The sequence below is a fragment of the Lepus europaeus genome, chromosome 2 (genome assembly GCF_033115175.1).
Source record: "Lepus europaeus isolate LE1 chromosome 2, mLepTim1.pri, whole genome shotgun sequence".
In the NCBI taxonomy this organism is placed as follows: Eukaryota; Metazoa; Chordata; class Mammalia; order Lagomorpha; family Leporidae; genus Lepus; species Lepus europaeus.
The window spans coordinates 174,219,992-174,247,988 of NC_084828.1; the positions used below are offsets into that span (position 1 = coordinate 174,219,992).

At 58.6% G+C, this 27,997-nt stretch overlaps 1 protein-coding gene across 1 annotated transcript in view; it reads left to right on the forward strand.

Annotated features, from left to right (window-relative positions):
• The first annotated feature begins 995 nt into the window (after positions 1–995).
• The window catches only part of DLEC1 (DLEC1 cilia and flagella associated protein), a 59,411-nt gene continuing 32,409 nt past the window's right edge, over positions 996–27,997 (forward strand). The window contains exons 1-6 of the mRNA XM_062182718.1: positions 996–1,403; positions 9,728–9,878; positions 19,612–19,722; positions 20,838–21,037; positions 21,128–21,360; positions 22,824–22,902. Of these exons, the coding sequence (XP_062038702.1) occupies positions 996–1,403; positions 9,728–9,878; positions 19,612–19,722; positions 20,838–21,037; positions 21,128–21,360; positions 22,824–22,902 (1,182 nt within the window). The remainder of the gene's footprint in view (positions 1,404–9,727; positions 9,879–19,611; positions 19,723–20,837; positions 21,038–21,127; positions 21,361–22,823; positions 22,903–27,997) is intronic.

Sequence of the window (27,997 nt, forward strand, 5' to 3'; positions counted from 1 at the left end):
CAGCCTGCCACCGCCCGTGCCGCAGCCGCTCTGTATCCTGGCCAGAACTCACACCCTCCACGCGGTCTCTACGGTCTGCGTGGGGCTCGGCGTGTGGCGGCATCACGCTGAGGTTCTGCGGTTCTCATGTGCACTCCCCCGATGGCTCAGAGGCTGACGGCTCATTTCTCAAATCTCGCCTCGTCTCCCTGTCCTCTGTGGTCTCTACCGACCACAGTCCCCCTCACCTCGGCCTCACCAACCCTACTGCAGGCGCCTCAGGGACCCTCCCACCCCACCACATCTCTCACACACTCACACATGAGGGCACACACACACAAGGCACACGTGCACCCACATACCTGCAAAATCACACATGCACGCATGCAGCAAATCATAAATGCACACACCCCACAGAATCACACGCAAGCACACAACCACACACAACCACACACAACCACACACAACCACGCACAACCACACACAACATGAACGCGCACACCCCACCATCAGTCACACACATGCACACAACCACACACAACCACACACAACCACACACAACCACACACAACCACACACATGCACAACCACACACAACCACACACAACCACACACAACCACGCACAACATGAACGCGCACACCCCACCATCAGTCACACACATGCACAACCACGCCGCCACATCTCGCAGGGACACACATGCACAATCACACCCACACGCGCGCACACGGACACGCGTGGCCGAGCACCCCCGCAGCAGCCGCCTGGGCGCCCCGCACAGACCTGCCACGAGGTCTCCACTCTTGGCTGAGCTGGTGCACAAGCCGGCGGGGCCGAGGCGCGCCAGCAGGCAGCAGCACGGCCTGGCCGGACGCCACCGCCTGGGCTCCCGAGCCCACCGACCCACGGCCGGCCGCGCGGGGCTGCGATGACGACACCCACCCAGCCCCCCGGGGGGCCGCGGAAGGGGCGGGACCGGAAGCAGACGCGCGCGCGGCCCGCGGCGTCCCAGTTGCCATGGAGCCCAGCAGCGCGGCGCAGCCCAGGGCCGCCGGGTCCCCGGCCCACGCGTGCCTGGCGGCCACGCCAGCGCCGCCCTCGGAGCGGGACGAGCTCAGCAGCCCCAGCCAGTCCTGGAGGTCCTCGGCGCAGTCCTCCGCCGCCGGCCCCGAGGGCGCGCCCGGCAGCTCCATGGCCCGACCGCGGCGCGTGGGGCCGCTGGCGCTGGCGCCGGCCCCCGAGCCCAAGCCGCTGCGCCTGCGGCCCGCCTCGCTGCGCACCCAGGACGTTTCGCACCTGCTCGCGGGCGTCTTCCGCGGGCTGTACTCGGGGGAGGTGATCGGCGAGGACCTGAGCGCCAGCCTCATCAAGGGCCGCGGCAGCGAGAACCCGCGCCACGAGGCGTTCGTGGAGCAGCTGCGGCAGGTAGCACGGGGCGTGGGGCGTGGGGCGCCCGCGGGGCGTGGCCCCTGCCGTGGGCCCTTCGGGCGGCCGCGCTCTCACGGACCGCAGTGCGGACTCGCGTTGCGGGGCGCGAGCGCAGGCCTCCCCACGCGCGCCCGCCCGGAGCTGGGGCCGCCCCCCAAACCGCTCACCCCCGGTCTTGGAAGCTGCGGTGGGCTGCGCCGGGCCCTGCTCTGGTCAGCGTGCGGGTGCACACGCCCGCACCTGTCCTGCGCGCTTGCGCCCCAGCCGGAGTGGCCGGACGTGCGGCTCGGATGGGGCGCGTGCCCTCCAAGGTTCCAGGACCCCAGGAGGCGACCCCCGTGCTCCCTTCTTCCTGGGCCGCCACCTGCGCTGTGCTGAGACTTCAGCGAGTGGAACCAGAAGTTGTGAGGCCTAGTAACCCCCTGAGCCCCACGGCAGTCACCGGGCCACCCCTTCATGTCGCCCACGGGGAGCCACTGGCCTGGGCCGGAACTGGCAGAGCGAGCCCTCCGCCTGTTTCTTTTAACGCTGTGACGTTTTTGAAGATAGAAGTAAGGACGTTCACTGTTTCCGAATGCAGAGAGGTTTACAGGGTGGCCCTGTCTGGTACAGCTGTGCCCAGAGGGGTCCACGGCGGCGACTGTCCCCCGCCACCGCCGGGGAATTAGGCAGGCTGCCCGCAGCTTGCCTTGACCCAGGAGGGGAAGTGCGCCACCCGCCACTCAGCCTTCCCCAAACCCGGGGGACAGCCAGGCGCGGTGGGGAGCCCAGGCGAGGCAGGGGCTCACTGTATTGTAAAAGGGAGCTGTGTATATAGCTGAGGTGCAGAGTGGATGAGCGGATGTGGGCAAGGGGTGGGGGATGTGATGCAGAAGGGTCTGAGCCACTCCTATTTACCACCTTAGTGATCCTTAGGCAGAAACGCCCTGGGGCTGGGGTGTTTGCCACCAGGGATTCGAAGCTTAAAGACAGGTCTTCAAATTCGAGGCAGGCTCAGGAAGTTTCCTCTAGGCCTCTCCGGATTCAGCCTCCCCCACAATCGACTTTATGAATTACAGTGTATTCACACTAAGGGATACTACGCAGTTATTAAAAAGAATGAGTTACACGTGTTTTATAGGCAGCTCCTTGGCATTCATAACTTAGCAGAAATGCCGTAGGACAAGATTAGGAATATATATACACACCCCATCCCCCGGCTGCCTTGCTGGCTGCCGGCCTCCCCTCCGCCTGCCTACAGGGTTACAGAAATCCGAGGTGGGGAGACGCCCTTTGTTCAGACACCAGAGACGGTGGAGGAGCCAAGCAGTTTATTACACCAGCTGGAGTCACTTCCCGAGAACTGAGCCACAATCCCCAGTTTCTTACAGTGTTTATAGGTTCATCAGCGTCCCACCTTAGCTGGTACAGGATTGGTGGGTTTAAACTGCAGCCTGCGTGACCAGGACCACTCTCCAGTGGTCGGAGGGCCTGGTGTGTTTGTAGAAGAGATACCAGGACCAGACTTATTAGGACAGATGTGTGACCGGAGTTTACCGAAGCAGAACTTAGGACATCTTCCCTCCCTAGACAAGAACCCAGTGGGCAGCTGCCCCACTGGTTAATGCAAGCAGCCGCTTTCCAAGGTCTGTGTTGTGTGATTGTGGCCGTATTTCTCTACAACAGAAGTGTCGATGGCCCACAGAGCAAATGCCCTGGTTTCAATCCTGCCTCCTCCACACGCCCCTGGACATGACCTTGCGTGACCTGGGCTTCCACAAGGCTTGGTCTCCTCCCCATCACCTGGGGACTGGGGGTGGGTGACACCTCCCCTGTGACCTGGGAGCGGGTGACGCCTCCCCTGTCACCTGAGGATGAGTGAGGCCTCTCCTGTCACCTGGGGTGGGTGACACCTCCCCATCACCTGGGAACCCTGATGGTGACGCCTCCCCTGTCACCTGGGGTGGGTGACACCTCCCCTGTCACCTGGAGTGGGAGACGCCTCCCCTGTTACCTGGGGTGGGTGACGCCTCCCTTGTCACCTGGGGTGGGTACACCTCCCCTGTCACCTGGGGTGGGTACACCTCCCCTGTCACCCGGGGCGGGTGTCGCCTCCCCTGTCACCTGGGGATGGGTGATGCCTCCCCTGTCACCCGGGGCGGGTGATGCCTCCCCTGTCACCCGGGGCGGGTGACGCCTCCCCTGTCACCTGGGGATGGGTGACGCCTCCCCTGTCACCTGGGAACCCTGATGGTGACGCCTCCCCTGTCACCTGGGGTGGGTACACCTCCCCTGTCACCTGGGGTGGGTACACCTCCCCTGTCACCTGGGGCGGGTGACACCTCCCCTGTCACCTGGGTGGGAGACGCCTCCCCTGTCACCTGGGGTGGGTACGCCTCCCCTGTCACCTGGGGCGGGTGACGCCTGCCCTGTCACCTGGGGTGGGTGACGCCTCCCCATCACCTGGGAACCATGATGGTGATGCCTCCCCTGTCACCTGGGGTGGGTACACCTCCCCTGTCACCTGGGGTGGGTGACGCCTCCCCTGTCACCTGGGGTGGGTGACGCCTCCCCTGTCACCTGGGGTGGGTGTCGCCTCCCCTGTCACCTGGGAACCCTGATGGTGACGCCTCCCCTGTCACCTGGGGCGGGTGACACCTCCCCTGTCACCTGGGGTGGGAGACGCCTCCCCTGTCACCTGGGGTGGGTGACGCCTCCCCTGTCACCTGGGGTGGGTGACGCCTCCCCTGTCACCTGGGGTGGGTACACCTCCCCTGTCACCCGGGGCGGGTGTCGCCTCCCCTGTCACCTGGGGATGGGTGACACCTCCCCTGTCACCCGGGGCGGGTGACGCCTCACCTGTCACCTGGGGATGGGTGACACCTCCCCTGTCACCCGGGGCGGGTGTCGCCTCCCCTGTCACCTGGGGATGGGTGACGCCTCCCCTGTCACCCGGGGCGGGTGTCGCCTCCCCTGTCACCTGGGGATGGGTGACGCCTCCCCTGTCACCCGGGGCGGGTGATGCCTCTCCTGTCACCCGGGGTGGGTGACGCCTCCCCTGTCACCCGGGGTGGGTGACACCTCCCCTGTCACCTGGGGTGGGTGACACCTCCCCTGTCACCTGAGGATGAGTGAGGCCTCTCCTGTCACCTGGGGTGGGTACACCTCCCCTGTCACCTGCGGTGGGTGACACCTCCCCATCACCTGGGAACCCTGATGGTGATGCCTCCCCTGTCACCTGGGAACCCTGATGGTGACGCCTCCCCTGTCACCTGGGGCGGGTGACACCTCCCCTGTCCCCTGGGGTGGGTACACCTCCCCTGTCACCTGGGGCGGGTGATGCCTCCCCTGTCCCCTGGGGTGGGTACACCTCCCCTGTCACCCGGGGCGGGTGACGCCTCCCCTGTCACCTGGGGTGGGTACACCTCCCCTGTCACCTGGGGCGGGTGACGCTTGCCCTGTGGGTTGTTTGAGGACTGAGCCAGGCAGACTGGGTCAGCACGGCTCCGCGTGTTTGTGTTGTGGCCCTCGGTGAGGGCCTGCTGTGGACTGGGTCAGCACGGCTCCGCGTGTTCGTGTTGTGGCCCTCGGTGAGGGCCTGCTGTGGACTGGGTCAGCACGGCTCCGCGTGTTCGTGTTGTGGCCCTCGGTGAGGGCCTGCTGTGGACTGGGTCAGCGCGGCTCCGCGTGTTTGTGTTGTGGACGCTCGGTGAGGGCCTGCTGTGGACTGGGTCAGCACGGCTCCGCGTGTTCGTGTTGTGGCCCTCGGTGAGGGCCTGCTGTGGACTGCGGTCAGCACGGCTCCGCGTGTTCGTGTTGTGGCCCTCGGTGAGGGCCTGCTGTGGACTGCGGTCAGCACGGCTCCGCGTGTTTGTGTTGTGGCCCTCGGTGAGGGCCTGCTGTGGACTGGGTCAGCGCGGCTCCGCGTGTTCGTGTTGTGGCCCTCGGTGAGGGCCTGCTGTGGACTGGGTCAGCGCGGCTCCGCGTGTTTGTGTCGTGGACGCTCGGTGAGGGCCTCCTGTGGACTGGGTCAGCGCGGCTCAACGTGTTCGTGTTGTGGCCCTCGGTGAGGGCCTGCTGTGGACTGCGGTCAGCACGGCTCCGCGTGTTAGTGTTGTGGCGCTCGGTGAGGGCCTGCTGTGGACTGGGTCAGCGCGGCTCCGCGTGTTCGTGTTGTGGCGCTCGGTGAGGGCCTGCTGTGGACTGCGGTCAGCGCGGCTCCGCGTGTTTGTGTTGTGGCCCTCGGTGAGGGCCTGCTGTGGACTGGGTCAGCACGGCTCCGCGTGTTCGTGTTGTGGCCCTCGGTGAGGGCCTGCTGTGGACTGGGTCAGCACGGCTCCGCGTGTTTGTGTTGTGGCCCTCGGTGAGGGCCTGCTGTGGACTGGGTCAGCACGGCTCCGCGTGTTCGTGTTGTGGACGCTCGGTGAGGGCCTGCTGTGGACTGGGTCAGCACGGCTCCGCGTGTTTGTGTTGTGGCGCTCGGTGAGGGCCTGCTGTGGACTGCGGTCAGCACGGCTCCGCGTATTTGTGTTGTGGCCCTCGGTGAGGGCCTGCTGTGGACTGGGTCAGCACGGCTCCGCGTGTTTGTGTTGTAGCCCTCGGTGAGGGCCTGCTGTGGACTGGGTCAGCACGGCTCCGCGTGTTCGTGTTGTGGCCCTCATTGAGGGCCTGCTGTGGACTGGGTCAGCACGGCTCCGCGTGTTTGTGTTGTGGCGCTCGGTGAGGGCCTGCTGTGGACTGGGTCAGCACGGCTCCGCGTGTTTGTGTTGTGGACGCTCGGTGAGGGCCTGCTGTGGATTGGGTCAGCACGGCTCCGCGTGTTTGTGTTGTGGCCCTCGGTGAGGGCCTGCTGTGGACTGCGGTCAGCACGGCTCCGCGTGTTCGTGTTGTGGCCCTCGGTGAGGGCCTGCTGTGGACTGGGTCAGCACGGCTCCGCGTGTTTGTGTTGTGGCCCTCGGTGATTGCCTGCTGTGGACTGGGTCAGCACGGCTCCGCGTGTTCGTGTTGTGGCCCTCGGTGAGGGCCTGCTGTGGACTGGGTCAGCACGGCTCCACGTGTTCGTGTTGTGGCCCTCGGTGAGGGCCTGCTGTGGACTGGGTCAGCACAGCTCCGCGTGTTTGTGTTGCGGACGCTCGGTGAGGGCCTGCTGTGGACTGGGTCAGCGCGGCTCCGCGTGTTCGTGTTGTGGCGCTCGGTGAGGGCCTGCTGTGGACTGCGGTCAGCACGGCTCCGCGTGTTTGTGTTGTGGCCCTCGGTGAGGGCCTGCTGTGGACTGGGTCAGCACGGCTCCGCGTGTTCGTGTTGTGGCCCTCGGTGAGGGCCTGCTGTGGACTGGGTCAGCACGGCTCCGCGTGTTCGTGTTGCGGACGCTCGGTGAGGGCCTGCTGTGGACTGGGTCAGCACGGATCGGCGTGTTTGTGTTGTGGACGCTCGGTGAGGGCCTCCTGTGGACTGGGTCAGCACGGCTCCGCGTGTTTGTGTCGTGGACGCTCGGTGAGGGCCTGCTGTGGACTGGGTCAGCACGGCTCCGCGTGTTCGTGTTGTGGCCCTCGGTGAGGGCCTGCTGTGGACTGGGTTAGCACGGCTCCGCGTGTTCGTGTTGTGGCCCTCGGTGAGGGCCTGCTGTGGACTGGGTCAGCACGGCTCCGCGTGTTTGTGTTGTGGCCCTCGGTGAGGGCCTGCTGTGGACTGGGTCAGCGCGGCTCCGCGTGTTCGTGTTGTGGCCCTCGGTGAGGGCCTGCTGTGGACTGGGTCAGCGCGGCTCCGCGTGTTTGTGTTGTGGACGCTCGGTGAGGGCCTGCTGTGGACTGGGTCAGCACGGCTCCGCGTGTTCGTGTTGCGGACGCTCGGTGAGGGCCTCCTGTGGACTGGGTCAGCACGGCTCCGCGTGTTCGTGTTGTGGCCCTCGGTGAGGGCCTGCTGTGGACTGGGTTAGCACGGCTCCGCGTGTTTGTGTTGTGGACGCTCGGTGAGGGCCTGCTGTGGACTGGGTCAGCACGGCTCCGCGTGTTTGTGTTGTGGCCCTCGGTGAGGGCCTGCTTTGGACTGCGGTCAGCACGGCTCCGCGTGTTTGTGTTGTGGACGCTCGGTGAGGGCCTGCTGTGGACTGGGTCAGCATGGCTCCGCGTGTTTGTGTTGTGGACGCTCGGTGAGGGCCTGCTGTGGACTGGGTCAGCACGGCTCCGCGTGTTTGTGTTGTGGACGCTCGGTGAGGGCCTGCTGTGGACTGGGTCAGCGCGGCTCCGCGTGTTCGTGTTGTGGCCCTCGGTGAGGGCCTGCTGTGGACTGGGTCAGCACGGCTCCGCGTGTTTGTGTTGTGGCGCTCGGTGAGGGCCTGCTGTGGACTGGGTCAGCACGGCTCCGCGTGTTTGTGTTGTGGACGCTCGGTGAGGGCCTGCTGTGGACTGGGTCAGCACGGCTCCGCGTGTTTGTGTTGTGGCCCTCGGTGAGGGCCTGCTGTGGACTGGGTCAGCACGGCTCCGCGTGTTTGTGTTGTGGACGCTCGGTGAGGGCCTGCTGTGGACTGGGTCAGCGCGGCTCCGCGTGTTTGTGTTGTGGACGCTCGGTGAGGGCCTGCTGTGGACTGGGTCAGCGCGGCTCCGCGTGTTTGTGTTGTGGCGCTCGGTGAGGGCCTGCTGTGGACTGGGTCAGCACGGCTCCGCGTGTTCGTGTTGTGGCCCTCGGTGAGGGCCTGCTGTGGACTGGGTCAGCGCGGCTCCGCGTGTTCGTGTTGTGACGCTCGGTGAGGGCCTGCTGTGGACTGGGTCAGCGCGGCTCCGCGTGTTCGTGTTGTGGCCCTCGGTGAGGGCCTGCTGTGGACTGGGTCAGCGCGGCTCCGCGTGTTCGTGTTGTGGCCCTCGGTGAGGGCCTGCTGTGGCCTGGGTCAGCGCGGCTCCGCGTGTTTGTGTTGTGACGCTCGGTGAGGGCCTGCTGTGGACTGGGTCAGCACGGCTCCGCGTGTTTGTGTTGTGGACGCTCGGTGAGGGCCTCCTGTGGACTGGGTCAGCACGGCTCCGCGTGTTTGTGTCGTGGACGCTCGGTGAGGGCCTGCTGTGGACTGGGTCAGCACGGCTCCGCGTGTTTGTGTCGTGGACGCTCGGTGAGGGCCTGCTGTGGACTGGGTCAGCACGGCTCCGCGTGTTCGTGTTGTGGCCCTCGGTGAGGGCCTGCTGTGGACTGGGTCAGCACGGCTCCGCGTGTTTGTGTTGTGGACGCTCGGTGAGGGCCTGCTGTGGACTGGGTCAGCACGGCTCCGCGTGTTTGTGTTGTGGACGCTCGGTGAGGGCCTGCTGTGGACTGGGTCAGCGCGGCTCCGCGTGTTCGTGTTGTGGCCCTCGGTGAGGGCCTGCTGTGGACTGGGTCAGCACGGCTCCGCGTGTTCGTGTTGTGGCCCTCGGTGAGGGCCTGCTGTGGACTGGGTCAGCACGGCTCCGCGTGTTTGTGTTGTGGACGCTCGGTGAGGGCCTGCTGTGGACTGTGGTCAGCACGGCTCCGCGTGTTCGTGTTGCGGACGCTCGGTGAGGGCCTGCTGTGGACTGGGTCAGCACGGCTCCGCGTGTTTGTGTTGTGGACGCTCGGTGAGGGCCTGCTGTGGACTGGGTCATCACGGCTCCGCGTGTTTGTGTCGTGGACGCTCGGTGAGGGCCTGCTGTGGACTGGGTCAGCACGGCTCCGCGTGTTTGTGTTTCGGCCCTCGGTGAGGGCCTGCTGTGGACTGGGTCAGTGGCGGGAGGTGCTCCTTCCTCCACCCGAGGAGGAGGCTCAGGGAATTCAGGCAGACCCGGTGAGAGGGAGCGGAACGCAAAGCCGTGTCTTATACTTAATGGAATGTTCTAGGCTGCCGTCCCCTGGAGGGTGTTTCCAGGCTCCAGGACGGATGAGCTGTCCCCTTCCCACCTGGGTGTGCGGCTGCAGCACTTCATACAGTGATTCATTGATTGACATAGTCGACAGGCAGAGTGCCGGAGAGAGGGAGAGACAGACAGATTCTCACCCTCCGGCCCGGGGCTGGGCTGGGCCGCGTCAGGAGCCAAGAGCTCCAGCGCGTCTCCCACGTGGTGGCAGGGACTCAGAGCGGCGGGTGTCACCAGTGTTGGCTTCACCCAGTGCCCCCCAGGGCTGCCCCGGAAGCTTCCATTTTCAGAAGTGAGTTGGAGAACCTTGTGTGTCACGGTCTGGAGGGCAGCTCTGCGTGCTGTGAGCGCTGTGTCAGGTGCAGGGTTGGCGTCCGGGGCGGCACCGGGTGGTCTCAATGATCCTCCGGCAGGTGTGGTGCTGGGGTGGGGCCGGGCGAGGCCACGTGACCCCATGCTCTTCCTGCACCTCTGCCCCTCCCCCACCAGATCCGGGAGATCTACAAGCAGCGGCTGGGCGAGATCGAGATGCTGGAGCGACACATCATCCAGGCCCGCGCCCGGGCCCTGGCCGAGATGGAGCGGGCGGTGAACCAGGCCAAAGTGCAGGCCCACGAGGTCCCCGTCAGGCTGCCTCCAGGTGGGTGTGAGGTGCCCCGTCGGCCACGTGGGCTGTCCTGGCCGGCCAGCCCCACTGTGCTCCCCCACCAAACCCAGGGTCGCTGCCACCCACAGGTGCCGTCCGGAGCCCCTCGGCGCCTCCCAGGGGCTCTGCTCTCGGTCCGGGCCGCTGCGGGGCCGGGGACCATGTAGTTCCACACGCCCTCATGTGGGACGCATCTCAGAGCCTTTCTTTGAGCGAGCGATGTGTGTCTCCTAAGCCTCGCCTGTCTGGGTCTTCCTGATTTCAGCGCCGCTGTGTGGTTGAACGTGGCCTCCTGGTCACTTAGCACTGGGGAGGTGGTGAGGCCGTCTGTGCAGTGGATGGAGAGCGGAGTGTGTTCGCAGGTGGGGAGCGGGTCTGTGGCTGGAGGGATGGCCCTGGAGATGGGAGACGCTAAGAGGCAGTGCCTCAGGCATCCCGGCTCCCCGGCCTGCTGGGGGGCAGATGCCCACCTCCCCACTCCCACCGCAGCTCAGAAGGGGCAGGTTTGGGCGTGGAAGCCCGCCCTCCCTCCCTCCTTGTGGGAGGAGGAGGAGGGGAGGAAGGCTGGGTGAGCAGGCTGTGTTGCAGGGGTGCGGTGGCATCCTGAGATGGGGAGCGTGCGGGCGCAGGGTCCCGTCTTTCCCCGAGCCCCTCTGCCGCGACGAGGCCTGGGCCGTCCTGCCCTTGCTGGTCGCCTGACGGGGGTTGCTGCCCCTGCCTGTCTTTGGTAGGATTTCTTTTTTCCCTCTCCGTCTCTCTTTTTGCTGGAGATTCCGGGAGATGAAGTAATTACTCGTGGGTTTTTTTCTTTTTAAGGAAGTGAAATAAGACATTGAGAACCAGGAGACAACGCAAGTCCGGAGTTTCTCAATGACATTCATTTTGTTTGTTTGCTTGTTTACCCGGTGTAGTGCCGAGTTACAATCAGTGCCCTGGCTCCTGGTCTTCTGCCAGGGAGGCCACCCCCGCGGCGTCTCTGGTCTGTGCTCACGAATACACACGTCCCGGGGTGGCTGAGTGCCACCTGGGCCCTGCCGGACATCCGTGCTTTGGTTTCCATCCTGGCTGGCAGCTTGCCCGCGGTGTGTGTGGCGAGCAGGACAGCCTGTGCTGCAGAGCCACGCTCAGGACCGTTGGCCACGGAGGAGGCAGCTGGTCTCGGCGCGCTCACCTGGAACAGGTGCAGGTGTACCAGAGAGACCAGAGGCAGGGTAGACGGACGGGCCCCAGCCTGCGCGAGGACCACAGAGTGCCAGAGCAGAGAGGATGTGTTTGCCCTTGGCTTTGATGCTGCGCACAGACCATCACCGGCGAACTTGGGAACGCGGCTGGACCGTGTCCGCTTGCATTCCTGCTGCTCCCTGGCCTGAGACGTGCATAGGCTACATTTCCCAGAACGCACCTCTGCCCCCTGGTCCCAGGGTAGCTCGCTGATGAGGGGCCCGGCTGTCTTGGAAGGGGAGGGCATTATCCTGGGGAAGCGGTGCAGCCGGGTGGCCGAGCCCCCTGCAGAGGCCCCTGTGTGGCCCTGGCTCTGGCTGGAGGTGCTGATGAGGGCCTCCCTGACCCCAGTCCGTACTGCCCTGGACGCGCGGCCTCCCTGACCCCAGTCCGCACTGCCCTGGACGCGCGGCCTCCCTGACCCCAGTCCGCACTGCCCTGGACGCGCGGCCTCCCTGACCCCAGTCCGCACTGCCCTGGACGCGCGGCCTCCCTGACCCCAGTCCGCACTGCCCTGGACGCGCGGCCTCCCTGACCCCAGTCCGCACTGCCCTGGACGCGCGGCCTCCCTGACCCCAGTCCGTACTGCCCTGGACGCGCGGCCTCCCTGACTCCAGTCCGTACTGCCCTGGACACGTGGCACAGTGTCCCTTTTCCTGGTTGAACCCCAGCTGGTGGGACAAGGAGGCCAAAACTCAGAATCCCCAGTTAGCAGGTTTAGGGGGGGGACACAGGTCGTCTTGGCCTGTCTCCCCTCCCCCCTCGCCTACAGGCGGCCTATGAAGGCAGAGGGGTGCCCCGTCCTAACATACTGTAGTCTAGTCAAGCCAGTTCCGAGTGTGAAGTTCCAAGTCTTCGTTTCATCCTGATGCCCCCTGGTTCTCGTCACAGTGGTAAACACACATGGCCGCGGAGAACGTTCTAACAGAGTACAAAAGCTAGGTAGCCATGCAGATGTGTCCGTCCAGCGCCGAGAGTGAACCCCCGTGTGAACGGGCTGGGGGACCGGGGCCACAGTGGAGGTGCAGCTCTGACCAACGCGCCCCTCTGAGGGGTGTTGACACGTGTAGAGGCAGGGGGCTCCTGGGAAATCTCTGTGCCATCCTCTCAATTTTTAAACAACATTTATTTATTTGAAAGGCAGAGTTACAGAGAGAGAGGGGGAGAGAGATCTTCCACCTGCTGCTTCAATCCCCAGATGACCGCAATAGCTGGGACTGGGCCAGGCTGAAGCCAGGAGTCGGGAGCTCCACCCGGGTCTCCCACGTGGGTGCAGGGAACCCAGCACCAGGGCTGTCCTCTACTGCTTTCCCAGGCACATTAGCAGGGAGCTGGATCAGAAGTGGAGCAGCCAGGACTTGAACTGGCCCCTATATGGGATGCCACAGTGAAGGCAGTGGCTTAACCCACTACGCCACAATGCCAGCCCCACCTTCTCAGTTTTGCTGTGAACTCAAAACTGCTCTGAAGAATAAGGCCTGTTAAAAGATCATCCACCTCTCCTCCCCCAGTCCCCTTTCACCTGCCACAGGCGGCCGTTTCTCATTGTGATTCTTCTGGATACTTCTAAATACCTAATATGAGGGCATTTCAGAAGGCTCATGGAAATAGAATTAAAAGGTAAATTCCATGCAAAAAATCATCTGTAATCCTTGCACAGTTTTTTCATAATGCATGTTTTCATGAACAACTTGAAGTTCCCTTGCATGTTAAATAAATCATGGTCTTTGGGGGGGGTTTATAGAAAACTTTAATAAATATAAATTTCCAAAGTACAGCTTTTGGATTATAGCGGATCTTCCTCCCATAACTACTCTCCCACCCGCAAACCATCCCATCTCCTACTCCCTCTCCCATCCCATTTTTCATTGATTCATTTTCAGTTCTCTTTATATACAGAAGATCAGGTTAGTGTATACTAAGTAAAGATTTCAACAGACTGCACCCGCACAGACACACAAACTATAGAGTACTGTTTGAAGACAAGTTTTACCGTTAATTCGCAGAGTACCACACATTAAGGGCAGAGATCCTACATGGGGAGCAAGTGCACAGTGACTCCCGTTGTTGATTTAACAATTGACACTCTTGTTTATGGCATCAGTAATCACCCGAGGCTCTTGTCATGAGCTGCCAGGGCTATGGAAGCCTTTTGAGTTCGCCAACTCTGATCTTATTTAGACAAAGCCATAGTCAAAGTGGAAATTCTCTCCTCCCTTCAGAGAAAGGTACCTCCTTCTTTGATGGCCTGTTCTTTCCACTGGGATCTCACTCACAGAGATCTTTCATTTAGATCATTTTTTTTGCCACAGTGTCTTGGCTTTCCATGCCTAAAATACTCTCATGGGCTCTTCAGCCAGATCTGAATGCCTTAAGGGCTGATTCTGAGGCCAGAGTGCTGTTTAGGGCATTTGTCATTCTATGTCTGCTGTGTATCCCGCTTCCCATGTTGGATCGTTCTCTCCTTTTTAATTCTATCAGTTATTATCAGCAAACACTGGTCTTGTTTATGTGATCCCTTTGACACTTAATCCTATCTTTATCATCAATTATGAACTTAAACTGATCACATTAACTAGTAAGATGGCATTGGTACATGCAACCTTGATGGGATTTGGAGTCCCATGGCAAGTTTTAGCTTTACCCTTAGGGGTAAGTCTGAATGAGCGTGTGCAGAACTGTACATCTCCTCCCTCTCTTATTCCCACTTTTATTTTTAACAGGGATCTATTTTCAATTGGATTTAAACACCTAAGAATAATTGTGTGTTAAGTAAAGGGTTCAACCAATGGTATTAAGTAGAAAAAGAAAATAAAAAAGGAATAAAATAGTAAGCTGTTTGTTGACAGTCAGGACAAGGGCTGATCAAGTCACTGTTTCTCTTAGTGTCAGTTTCACTTCTACAGGTTTCCTTTTTGGTGCTCAGTTAATTGTCACCGATCAGGGAGAACACATGATATTTGTCCCTTTGGGACTGGCTTATTTCACTCAGCATGATGTTTTCCAGATTCCTCCGTTTTGTTGCAAATGACCAGATTTCATTTTTTAACCACTGTCTAGTACTCTATAGAGTACATATCCCATAATTTCTTTATCCAATCTACTGTTGATGGGCACTTAAGTTGATTCCATGTCTTAGCTATTGTGAATTGAACTGCAATAAACACTGAGGTGCAGGCCGGCGCCGTGGCTCAATAGGCTAATCCTCCACCTAGTGGTGCCGGCACACGGGGTTCTAGTCCCGGTCGGGGCGCCAGATTCTGTCCCGGTTGCTCCTCTTCCAGGCCAGCTCTCTACTATGGCCCGGGAGTGCAGTGGAGGATGGCCCAAGTGCTTGGGCCCTGCACCCCATGGGAGACCAGGAGAAGCACCTGGCTCCTGGCTTCAGATCAGCGTGGTGTGCCGGCCGCAGCAGCCATTGGAAGCTCCTGGCTTCGGATCAGCATAGCTCCAGCTGTGGCGGCCATTGGAGGGTGAACCAACGGCAAAAAGGAAGATCTTTCTCTCTGTCTCTCTCTCTCTCACTGTCCACTCTGCCTGTCAAAATAAATAAATAAATAAATAAAAATAAAAATAAAAAACCACTGAGGTGCAGACAGCTTTTTTGTTTGCCATTTTAATTTCCTTTGGGTAAATTCCAAGGAGTGGGATGGCTGGGTTGTATGGTAGGGTTATATTCAGGTTTCTGAGGAATCTCCAGACTGACTTCCATAGTGGCTTAACCAGTTTGCATTCCCACCAACAGTGGGTTAGTGTCCCTTTTCCCCCACATCCTCGCCAGCATCTGTTGTTGGTAGATTTCTGAATGTGAGCCATTCTCACCGGGGTGAGGTGAAACCTCATTGTGGTTTTGATTTGCATTACCCTGATGGCTAGTGATCCAGAACATTTTTTCATGTGTCTTTTTGGATTTCCTCTTTTGAAAAATGTCTGTTGAGGTCCTTGGCCCATCTCTTAAGTGGGTTGTTTGTTTTGTTGTTGTGGATTTTCTTTATTTCTTTGTAGATTCTGGTTATCAACCCTTTATCTGTTGCATAGTTTGCAAATATTTTTTCCCAGTCTGTCGGTTGCCTCTTCACTTTCCTGCCTGTTTCTTTTGAAGTACAGAAACTTCTCAATTTGATGCAATCCCAATAGTTAATTTTGGCTTTTACTGCCTGTTCCTCCGGGGTCTTTTCCAAGAAGTCTTTGCCGGTGCCAATATCTTGCAGAGTTTCTCCAATGCTCTCTAATAATTTGATGGTGTTGGGTGATAGATCTAGGTCTTTAATCCATGTTGAGTGGATTTTTGTGTAAGGTGAAAGGTAGGGGTCTTGCTTCATGCTTCTGCACGTGGAAATCCAGTTTTCCCAGCACCATTTATTGAATAGACTGTCCTTACTCCAGGGATTGGTTTTGGATCCTTGATCAAATATAAGTTGGCTGTAGATGTTTGGGTTGATTTCTGGTGTTTCTATTCTGTTCCATTGGTCCATCCATCTGTTTCTGTACCAGTACCATGCTGTTTTGATGACAACTGCCCTGTAGTATGTCCTGAAATCTGGTATTGTGATGCCTCCGGCTTTGTTTTTGTTGTACAGGATTGCTTTGGCTATTCGAGGTCTTCTGTGCCTCCATATGAATTTCAGCATCATTTTTCCAGATCTGAGAAGAATGCCTTTGGTATTTTGATTGTTATTGCATTGAATCTGTAAGTTGCTTTTGGGAGAATGGACATTTTGAGGGCATTGAGTCTTCCAACCCATGAGCATGGAAGATTTTTCCATTTTTGGTGTCTTCCTCTATTTCTTTCTTTAAAATTTTGTAGTTTTCATCGTAGAGATCTTTAACGTCCTTGGTTAAGTTTATTCCAAGGTATTTGATTGTTTTTGTAGCTATTGTGAATGGGATTGATCTTAGAAGTTCTTCCTCAGCCGTGGCATTGCCTGTGTATACAAAGGCTGTTGATTTTTGTGCATTGATTTTATATCCTGCTACTTTGCCAAACTCTTCGATGAGTTCCAGTAGTCTCTTAGTAGAGTTCTCTGGATCCCCTAAATAAAGAATCATATCATCTGCAAAGAGGGATAGTTTGACTTCTTCTTTCCCAATTTGTATCCCTTTAATTTCTTTTTCTTGCCTGATGGCTCTGGCTAAAACTTCCAGAACTACATTGAATAGCAGTGGTGAGAGTGGGCATCCCTGTCTGGTACCAGATCTCAGTGGAAATGCTTCCAACTTTTCCCCATTCAATAGGATGTTGGCCGTGGGTTTTTCATAAATTGCTTTGATTGTATTGAGGAATGTTCCTTCCATACCCAGTTTGCTTAGAGTTTTCATCATGAAAGGGTGTTGTATTTTATCAAATGCTTTCTCTGTATCTATTGAGATAATCATATGGGTTTTCTTCTGCAGTCTGTTAATGTGGTGTATCACATTGATTGATTTGCAAACATTGAACCATCCCTGCATACCAGGGATAAATCCCACTTGGTCTGGGTGGATGATCTTTCTGATGTGTTGTTGCATTCTATTGGTCAGAATTTTTTTTAAACACTTTTTTTTTGACAGGCAGAGTGGACAGTGAGAGAGAGAGACAGAGAGAAAGGTCTTCCTTTTTGCTGCTGGTTCACCCTCCAATGGCTGCTGCGGCCGGCTCATCGTGCTGATCCGAAGCCAGGAGCCAGGTGCTTCTCCTGGTCTTCCATGGGTGCAGGGCCCAAGGACTTGGGCCATCGTCCACTGCCTTCCTGGGCCATAGCAGAGAGCTGGCCTGGAAGAGGGGCAACCAGGACAGAATCCGGCGCCCCAACTGGGACTAGAACCCAGACCCATATGGGATGCTGACGCCACAGGCAAAGGATTAACCAAGTGAGCCATGGTGCTGGTCCTCTTTCAATTGTTTTTAATAACTTGAGAAGAATTGGAGTTAGTTCTTCTTTAAATGTCTGGTAGAACTCAGCAGTGAATCCATCCAGTCCTGGGCTTTTCTTTGTTGGGAGGGCCTTTATTACTGTTTCAATTTCTGACTTGGTTATGGATCTGTTTAGGTTTTCTGTGTCTTCATGGTTCAATATAGGTAGGTTGCATGTGTCCAGGAATCTATCCATTTCTGATAGATTTCCCAGTGTGTTGACATACAACTCTTTGTAGTAATTTCTGATGATTCTTTTTATTTCTGTGGTGTCTGTTGTTATGTTTCCTTTTTTTCATCTCTGATTTTATTGATTTGGGTCTTTTCTTTTTTTAGTTAGTTGGGCCAATGGAATGTCAATTTTGTTTATTTTTTCAAAAAACCAGCTCGTTTTGCTGATTTTTTGGTTTTTTGTTTTGTTTTGTTTTTGTTTTTGTTTTTTTGGATTCAATTCTGTTGATTTCTTCTCTGATTTTAATTATTTCTCTTCTCCTACTAGATTTGGGTCTGGTTTTCTGCAGATTTTCTAGATCCTTGAGATGACTTGAAAGCTCATCTATTTGGTGCCTTTCCAATTTCTTGATGTAGGCACCTTTTGTTATAAACTTTCCTCTTAACACTGCTTTTGCCGTATCCCAAAATGTTGTGTTGTTATCTTCATTTACTTCCAGAAAGTGTTTGATTTCTCTTTTGATTTCTTTTATGATCCATTGTTCATTCAGGAGCATGTTGTTCAATCTCCATGTGTTTGCACGTGCTCTGGGGATTCCCGAGTTGCTAATTTCCAACTTCATTCCTTTGTGGTCTGAGAAGCTGCATGGTATGATTCTAATTCTTTTGAATTTGCTGAGACTTGCTTTATGGCCTAGTATGTGGTCAATCCTAGAGAAGGTTCCATGTACTGCTGAGAAGAATGTAAATGCTTTCTGTGTAGGATGAAAAGTTCTGTAGAGATCTGTCAGATCCATTTGGGCTACAGTATCGATTAAATCTGCTGTTTCCTTGTTGATCTTCTGTCCTGTTGATCTATTTCTGAGAGTGGAGTATTGAAGTCCCCCAGTACTATTGTATTGGGGTCTAAGTATCCCTTTAAGTCCCTTACCATATCTTTTAAATAAACCGGTGCCCTGTAATTAGGTGCATATATGATTATAATAGTTACATCTTCCTGTTGAATTAATCCCTTAATCATTAAATAGTGCCCCTCTTTGTCTCTCTTAACAGTTTTAGTGTTAAAGTCTATTTTGTGTGATATTAAGATGGCTATGCCAGCTCCTTTTTGGTTTCTGTTGGCGTGGAATATCTTTTTCCAACCTTTCACTTTCAGTCTCTGTGCATCTTTGTTGGAAAATGTGTTTCTTGTAAGCAGCAAATAGATGGGTTTTGTTTGTTTGTTTGTTTGTTTGTTTTTGGACAGGCAAAGTTAGAGAGAGAGACAGAGAGAAAGGTCTTTCCTCCGTTGGTTCACCCCCCAAATGGCCGTTATGGCCGGCGCGCTGCACCGATCCGAAGCCAGGAGCCAGGAGCTTCCTCCTGGTCTCCCATGCGGGTGCAGGGCCCAAGCACTTGGGCCATCCTCCACTGCCCTCCTGGGCCACAGCAGAGAGCTGGACTGGAAAAGGAGCAACTGGGACTAGAACCCGGTGCCCATATGGGATGCCAGCACTGCAGGTGGAGGGTTAACCTGCACCATGGCGTGGTCCCTATCTCCACTTTTTTAAAGTGTCTTCTGGTCTAGAACGGTAAGTTCCTTCCCTATTCCGCCATCTTGGAACCGCCAACCGTGAGTCTTTTCTACTGTTTCTAGCCCCAAACATTCATTATTGACTTCCTATCCTGTTCAGTGGGGTTTCCTCTCCCGTCTGTGTATGGGCCGGTGGGGAGTTGGCCAGGGTGGCTGGGCTGGGCTCGTGCACCGGCTTCAGGCTGCGGGTCAGCTGAGCGTGGCTCCTTGCGGTGGGCTGGGCTCGGGCCTGGGGTCTGCCCCATGTGCACGGATGCTGGGGTTCACGACAAGGGAAGCAGGGCCCACACCATCTCCCGACAGCAGCCCAGGAGCCCGAAGGCAAACAGCCGGGCCGGTGTGTCTGGAACCCTTGCCAACACCACAGTGGCCAGCATCACAGGCGACGAGGGGCATTCCAACTGCAGGCTCACGTGGCGGAGGGCCAGGATTCAGGCGGCGACGTGCTGGGGCTGTCTGTCCAGCCCTCCATCCCTGTCGGTTCTGTTGTGTAACACGCCGTATTTGAACTTGGATAATATCCCGCGGCACAGCCCTGCCCAGCGGCTGGCTGTTACACACCTGATTTGTGTCTTCAGTCCCAGCGCTAGCACAGAGCTCTGGGACAGGGGTTCATCTTGGGCTTGTTCGGCGGGGGCGGGGCGGGGAGCATCTGGGAGCGGGGTGCGTATAAGGCCCGGGGGAATCATCTGAGCTGGCTCTGCCAGGGCAGCTACAGGCCGCTGTTGAAGTCGATCACCCTGGGTGGCCGGCGGCCGGAGTGTGAATGCCCACGTGGCTCTTGGTAGAGACCGGGCTCCCCTGGCCGGCCTAGGGGACGACACAGGTTTGGGCCAGAGCGGCTGACCGCCGTCCGCCTCCCCCCGCAGTGAAGACCGCGTTCCGGTGGTGCGTGGACAGCGAGCTGCTGCGGGAGCGTCACCTGATCTGCCCGGAGGACTACTGTGACCAGACAGTGCCGTTTTGCTCTGCACCCAGAGGTAACGCCCGTGCCGCCCCCTAAGAGCCGCCGTGTCTCGGGCTGCCTGGGACCCCCCCCTTCCCCTCGTGCTGGGGGCGCCCGTGGGGAAAGTTGAATCTGAGCGGGCCACTTCCTGGCCAGCTCCCCGACGTCCCTGCCGGCCCCCCAAAAGCGAGAGAGAGGGCAGTTGTAGAGGAGGTGGTGGACAAAACAGGAGAGGGAGGGGCTCCTGCTGGCAGTGGACCTCAGACGCGGGGTCCTCGGTCAGGAAACGGGGAGCTTTTCCTCCTTCGGGAATGGAGGGGAGGGAATCAGGGCGGGGGAGAGAGTGTGTGTGTGTGTGTGTGTGTGTGTGTGAGACAGAGAGAGAGAGAGAGAGAGAGAAAATGAGAGAATGAGATCGGGTCAGTTTCCCGAGATTGGAGAGGCCGGCTCTGAGGATGGGTGGGACAGGAGGCCGGGTAGCCTAAGCAGGCAGGTGGACTTTGGAGGCGTGGCTGTGCAGCTCCTGCGGGTGGAAACCAGGCCTGGCCAGCAGCGCCGGGCTCAGAGACAGACTCTCCATGTGAGGGTCCCGGCCTTTGGGGGAGGTGGTGGGCAGGGTTGGGACCCCAAGACGTTGAGAGTGCTGACGAGCAAGAGTTGCGGTGGTGGGCTGGGCCACGTAGGGGAGGGGCCGGGCCGTGCTAGGGCCACTAAGCCACTTGTGTTCTGGCGGCAGTGGGAGACTCTGGCCTACGCAGGTGAAGGGTGCCAGGCGGCGTCAGGCTAGGACGTGTGTGGTGCAGGCCCCGCTGCACTCTTGCTAGCAGTGCACACCCTCACTTAGCCCCCGGGGGAGCAGGATCTTCCAGCTGTGGAAACCATGAGAACCTGGGCCCCGCGCGCGAGCCCTGTAAGAAGCGGGTGCCCACGTGGGGCCCGTGCACCTGCATCCACTGATGTCCCTGAGCACGCCGGCAGCGCCAGTGCAGAGTTCACGTGTGGATCGGCGCTGCTCTGGAGCAGTGATGCGTGCCCGTTTGGGGGAGGACGTGGCCCAGGCTGTGGCGCTGGCGGCCTCGCTCGGGTCCCCGTGGAGACGTGCAGCCCCTCGCCGGGCTGTGGCGACTCTGCGTCTCCTTGGCGCCCTAGGCACCGTCCTCCCCGGCTACTCCAGACCGACGTTTAGTTTTGAGATGCGTTCCATGCCGAAGAAAAGCCTCACCAGGAAGCTCAACGCTCCGTGCCGGCAGCTGCTGGCCGCGCCTGAGGAGGAGCTAGACTACACCGTGGACAGCGACACGTGGGACTCGACTTCCAAGGCCAGACAGAGGGCCAGGGACGCGGTCAAGGTCGGCTCTGGAGCGCCTGCGCCGCCTGGGTGCTGGCCGTCGTGGTGGTGCAGGAGGTCAGGGTGTCGACTCTGCTGTTTCCTCCCCCAGAGCACAGAGCCCCTGAAGGGTACAAACTGGGCGAACCAACGGCGCGGGCCGCAGAGAGCGGCACAGCCGCCACCGCCTGGCAGCAGCCGGAGCTGGGACCGGAGCCGGAAGGACTTCCTGCGGAACCCGCGGTTCTCGCCCCCTGACACCCCGCACGGAGGCAGGTCTCTCATTTTTCCTCCCAAGAAGCCTGCGCCATCGAGAGAGCCGGAGAGCCTGCGGCCGGAGCGCAGGTGCGACTGTCCCCGGCTTGTGCACTCAAAGTCTGGCCTGTTAGAGAGAAACCCAGCAGCTCTTGGGCCTGGCTTGGCTGTGGAGGCCCCTGGAGTTTTTTGGGGAGGGGGCAGGGCTTCAGGGTCACCCAGAGATGTCGCCTTTGGGCGTCCCCCCAAGTGCTGGCCCATGGTTCTCTGTCCTGGCAGTGTCTTGAGAAACGGCTCTGTGTTGAGCTCTGAGCGGCCCGGGGCCAGACTGGGGGCGCGCCCCGGCCACGTGTGTCTTCCATCGGACTCCACCGTCGTAAACATAGCAGCACTCACAGTTGGCGTAACTACAATGGTTTGCCTAATTTGGCTATAACTTGGCTGCATTTCAGTTATTATGAAGGAGCTGCTTTGTGGGTTCATAGTTTTTTTGGTTTTTGTTTTTGTTTGTTTTTTTTTTGTTTGTTTTGTTTTTGTTTTTTGACAGGCAGAGTGGACAGTGAGAGAGAGACAGAGAGAAAGGTCTTCCTTTTGCCGTTGGTTCACCCTCCAATAGCCGCCGCGGTAGCGCGCTGCGGCCGGCGCACCGCGCTGATCTGAAGCCAGGAGCCAGGTGCTTCTCCTGGTCTCCCATGGGGTGCAGGGCCCAAGGACTTGGGCCATCCTCCACTGCACTCCCTGGCCACAGCAGAGAGCTGGCCTGGAAGAGGGGCAACCGGGACAGGATCGGTGCCCCGACCGGGACTAGAACCTGGTGTGCCGGCGCCGCAAGGCGGAGGATTAGCCTAGTGAGCCGCGGCGCCGGCCTTTTTTTTTTTTTTTTTTAATAAGGAATAAGTCCTGTACATGTTCAGTTCAAATGCATGTTTTTTTAATCTTAAAGATTTATTTATTTATTTGAAATAATAATCTTCCACCTGTTGGTTTGCTCCCCAAATGGTTGCAACAGCCAGGGCTGGGCCTGAACCGAAGCCAGGAGCCAGGAGCTTCTTCCTGGTCTCCCACGTGGGTGCAGGGGCCCAAGCACTTGGGCCATCCTCCACTGCCTTCCCAGGCCATCAGCAGGGAGCTGGATCGGAAGGGGAGCAGCCGGGACTGGAACCGGCACCCGTACGGGATGCCGGGGTCACAGGCAGCGGCTTCACCTGCTGTGCTGAGCGCCGGCCCCTCATGCATTCCTAGTTTTAATGGACTTAAAGCTGTGACCATTTTTCTATCGAGAGTGCTGATCGTTTCTTAGGAGAAGCCTGATACATCAACACCTCCTGCACGCAGAGCCCGGGCAGCACGCTGGTGCCGAGGCTTCCAGGGTTCTCCCGTGCCATTTCCACGTCTACAAAGACCACATCGGCTGCTCAGCGATGCAGGGGCCTGCCGTGACAGCCAGAAACACCCGAGAGCCGCCTGGGCGTGCCTGGGGCTTGCGTGTCATGGGCCCCTGCATGGCGTCCGTGTGCGAACAGCACTCACCCTGGCCCCCGCTTCCCCCGCAGCTGTGCCGATACCCCGGTGTTTCTGGCCAAGCCGTCGGTGGTGTTCTTCACAGATTATGAAATCGGATCGGTCTATGAGGTACAGCTCTTGCTTATTTGTAGATCCTCGCCCTGTGTGTGTGTGTGTGTGTGTGTCCACGCGTGCCCCGCGGTGTGCGTGACCAACTCTGAGGATTACGGCAATGCTCATCGGTATTCGCGGCGAGTCCTTACCATCGCTGACACCTGTTCACATCCCTTCTCCCGCCGTGAGTGTGTCTAAAAAATAGGCAGAGAGCGAGCGAGCGAGCTCATTCCCCAGCAGCCATGGCTGGGCCAGGCAGAAGCCAGGAGTGGGAAACGCCTCCCGAGTCTCCCACGTGAGTGTCGCGCACGCAGCACGAGCTGCCTCCCGGGCTGTGTGTTAGCAGCACACAGGAGCTGGCAGAGGAGCCGGGGCTCGAATTCGGGCGCTGCAGAGTGGGATGCGGGTGTCCGAGCCGCGCCCTCGCCCAGAGCCCGGACGCTCCCGGCCCTGCCCCTTTCCTTTCTGATGGCGGCTTCCCTGGGGGATCCGGTCCTGCCCAGGCCTAGCAGTGGCCAGCAGGTGCTCAGCAGGTGCGGGACAAGGAGGCCTAGCGGCAGCAAACCCTTCCTGTAGGTGTAGAAGGTCTGCAGATCCGCACTAGGTCCAGGTGCTCACCACCGGGGAAGCCTCTTGTCCGCCCGTGACCGCCCCAGCGGTCTGTTCTCTTTGGTCCTGTGTGTCTGCCGGCCCGCTGCAGACGGCTGAAGAAGCTGGCCAAGGCGGCCGACAGGGGGTGGACAGGGCAGAGGGATGGCGGCTCCAGGACGCGTGGAGGAGGTTGACTGGCCTGCGGGGCTGGCGCAGGGCCTGGGGCTCCTGAGGCTGGGGCTGTGGTGGCCGGGGGCTGCCATGGAGCAGGCGCCTCCCTCTGCTCGCCGGGGGTCCACTGGTCTTCCCTCTGACCTCGCCTACCTGTCTGTCACTCCCCCGGGAAGCCACCCCGCCTGCCCCAGCGGCCTGGGTTAAACAGCAGTGCCATTTGCTGTTTATCGCCCCCATGCAGCTGGGAGCCCCACAGGGCGAGCGCTACTCTGAGGTCAGCGCCAGTTTGACCGCCAGTGCCCGGTACCCAGTGGACCCTCGGGAAATTGCTGTGTCACACAAACGCTCGGACACGGTGTCCCCCTCGTCTTCACCAAGCCCCGAGATGGTGGACCAAGGGAAACGCCCCACATAACTGCATGGGTCTGTTTTGCATTGCCATGTTCAGGGCAGGCAGGCTTGGGGCCGGCACTGTGACAGCAGGAAGTGCCCGCATCCCATGTGGGTGCCGGTTCTAGTCCTGGCTGCTCCACTTCCGATCTACCTCCCTGCTAATGGCCTGGGAAAGCAGTAGAAGATGGCCCAAGTACCTGAGCCTCTGCCACCCCTGTGGGAGACCCGGATGGAGCTCCTGGCTCGTGGCTTCAGCCTGGCCCAGCCCTGCTGTTGTGGGCGTTTGGGAGTGACCCAGCGCATAGAAGATATTTCTCTCTGAATCTCCCTTTCTCTGTAACTAACTTTCAAATACATAAAGGAATCTTAAAACAGAAACAGAAGTAGGGCCACTTTATGAGTGAAAGGTTTACGGGGCTCACAGCTGTGAGCCTCCGGGAGCGCCTAGTGGTGGACGGAACCGTGGCAGGAGCTCCGAGCGGGGAGACCACACAGCCAGGCAGGAGGCCGGAGCATCTGGCGAAGACCACTCGGGAGGGGCAACCTCACTTCGATCCGGTGACACCTGAAAAAAAAGGAAACGGGATTCCTCGTTGTTGTAGAAACGTGACGGTGAGAGGCTGGAGTGACCGCTGCGGCGCTGGACTTCAGTGGGACACAGAGCTGGGTTCATGTGGGAACGAGTGCTCGTGTGTGTGCACACGGAGAGATGCAGGGACATGTGTGTGCTCACGTGTGCACACGGAGAGATGCAGGGACATGTGTGTGCTCACGTGTGCACGGACAGATGCAGGGACAACACGTGTGTGCTCACGTGTGCACGTACACAGACAGATGCAGGGACGACATGTAGCAGTCAGCACACCCGTGTCTGGATCATGGTTTCTAAATACCTTTCTCCAATCAAAGGAGCCAGTGAACCTGGGAGAGCTAGAGGGTTCCGGGTCTAGGACACCTTGTGGTCAGGGGAGGAAGAGTGAGCAGGGAGGGGAGATGGGGTGGGGGACGTGTAGAAGGGCCGGGCCCCGGTGGGCTCTGTGGGTTCCGGGTCTAGGGAACCTTGTGGTCAGGGGAGGAAGAGTGAGTAGAGGGAGGGAGATGAGGTCGGGGGGTGGCGGGGACGTGTAGAAGGGCCCGTGCCCCGGTGGGCTCTGTGGCTGAGGCTACACCAGCCTTGGCCCCGGGGGTCCTGTGGGCTGACTGTAGCCCAGAGAGTAAATGAACCCGTGAGTCCGTACGGACGTCAGCAAGCGTGTGCATGAATAAGTCAGTGAGGGGCCGACGTTGCTCCAGATGAATTCTAACTAAGGACGCAGTGGAAGGACGAGGGCGCGTCTCGTTCACTGAATCTCACACTCGCGGTTTTCTCGGCGAGACGTCCCTGGCAGTGGGTGCTGACACTCGTGGGTGAGGGTCAGGCAGGAACAGGCTGGCTCGCCGTACCTGCCCCAGTGTTTAACACAGTACTAAACACAGCACCCTGCCGCGGAGATCCCGGCCAGCACTGCGACCGGAGGTCACGTTGACGTTGGCACTGAGAAGGCGCAGACAGGGCCCGGCTGTGGCCCCCGCGAGTCTCCTCCAGGAACATCAGCCCAACCCCGACTGCCCAGCGCCCTGCAGGTAACCTCAGAAGGCCTCCGGGTCACGCCCAGGGGGGCGGAGGAACCGTCACGGCTGGCGGAAACCGAGAAGCCGGGCGGCCCCACACAGCGGCAGGTGCTGGACGGGAAAAGGCAGCAGTGGGAACCCTGGGAAATGAAGTCATCACTGTGCTTTGGCCAACGCAGTATTGACCGAGCCGAATGTCTCCGCTCCGACCGTCGTTCCTGGGTTATGTGAGAAGTTTAAATATGACTCATTTATTTTCCTAACTGAACAGCAGGGAGAGAGCAAGCACTCTTCTGTGTGCCGGTTCACTCCCCGAATGGCCATAACAGCTGTAGCTGGGCCAGGCAGAAGTCAGGCACCGAGAACCTTGGCTGGTGCTCCCGTGTGGGGGGCAGGCGCAGGTCCTTGGGCCGTCTTCCGCTGCGTCTCCAGGCACGCCAACGAGGAGCTGGACCGGCAGGGAGCAGTGGGGTCTTGAACTGGGGCTCCGAAGGGAGGCTGATGCCCTGCCACGGTGCCAGGCCCTGTGTAAAATTTTTGCATGGAGGGAAACCGAGTGAAGGGGATAACGGACTCTGTAGATGATTTTTACAACACCTGCAGGTCTGGGATTATCTCAAAGTATCGAAGTATATGTGTATGGGAGAGACTTCCAGGTATGGCACTTTGCAAAAAATGGAAGTTCTAGAACTGAAGTTAGGTCTCGGCGGGAAATCTTCATGTCGTTTAGAGGTGGAGAGGAGGATGGCAGTGGAAGTTGTCCAGGCTGAAGAATAACGACAAAAAAAGTGACGGTACAGAACAGAGCAAAAATGGGACCTGGGAAGGTGTCTCCATAGAGAGGGGACAGCGCTCGGGCGGCCACAGCCTCTGACGGGGTGATGGTTGACGGTGACCTTAGGGAATGGAGACTTCAAGCCGCCAGGTGACGCGTGAACCACCCTGAGCGCAATGCAAGAAACCCAAACCAAACCTGGGCACGTGATGGTAAAATCCTGCTGTCAACCATAGACAGGAAAAAACAAGTATGTAGAGTTCAAAAGATCCAACAGAAAAGGTAGAGGCTAGGGAATTTTAAAAAGGAAACTTCGAAGTTTAAAATCTGGAACCCTAAATACAATCAGAAATCTCTTCAAAAGTGAAGATGAGGGGCCAGAGTTGTAGTGTAGCGGGGAAAGCCGCTGCCCATGACACTGGCAGCCCATGTGGGCGCCTGTTCCTGTCCTGGCTGCTCCACTTCCGGTCCAGCTCTCTGCTGTGGCCTGGAAAGCAGTAGAAGATGGCCCAAGTGCTTGGGCCCCTGCACCCACGTGGGAGACCTGGAAGAAGCTCCTGGCTCCTGGCTTCAGCCGCTGTGACCGTTTAGGAAGTGAACCAGTGGATGGAAGACCTCTCGCTCTTCTGTTTGTTACTCTGTCTTTGAAATAAACAGAGTGAGTGGCAGGGAACCCGGCGCTCGGACCATCTCCTGCTGCTTTCTCAGGGACGTTAGCAGACAGCTGGATCGGAAGTGGAGCAGCCGGGACTTGAACGGGTACTCCTATGGGATGCCGGTGTCGTGGGCGGCGGCTTAACCTGTTGCACCACAACCCTGCCTCAGGTGGAGCACTCTGAGGGAACCATCTGCCTTGCAGACAGCTGCTTTGGGCCAGCCACTCAGAGGGCACAGCTAGAGAGAATCAGGGCTTGGGCATGACCTCGAGACTGGGGCTGGGTTTCTCCGAGGCTTCTACCCTGGCCTGACCGTCGATGCCGGCTCCACGTAGCTGCTCTGTGGAGCCTGGGCTTCCTCACAGTGTGGCAGCCTAGAGGGTGGCCGAACTTTCGACGAGATGGCTCAGAGCGAGGAGCCACGGCTGTAAGCTAGTGAGATGGGGGTGCATCACTTCCCACGACCTCCTAGGAATCCAGCGAGATGGAGGTGCCCCACTTCCACGAGCTCGCCTAGGAGGCTAGCGAGATGGGGGTGCCCCACTTCCACGAGCTCTCCTAGGAATCCAGCGGGATGGGGGTGCCCCACTTCCACGAGCTCGCCTAGGAAGCAACACAGCACCGCTCCCAGGCACGCCGTGGTTGTGCCGGACTTGACGCCCTGGTCCTGTGATCCGCGAGGCTGTGGGCGAGTGGTGAAGCCCTGCTGGGGAGTCTGCACGGGTGCTTGGCAGCAGGCACAGCCGCGACCAGCCCCGGTCAGACGTCAGGAGATTCCCGGAGCTCTATTTAAGGAGGTGACATTTGGGTAAGAGTCCCGGACGTCTTGGTAAGAGATCTGCAGGGTCATGGAGAGGGATCGGGTTATCGCCAAGTCCGTAGCAAACTGCATGACTGACTGATTAACTCC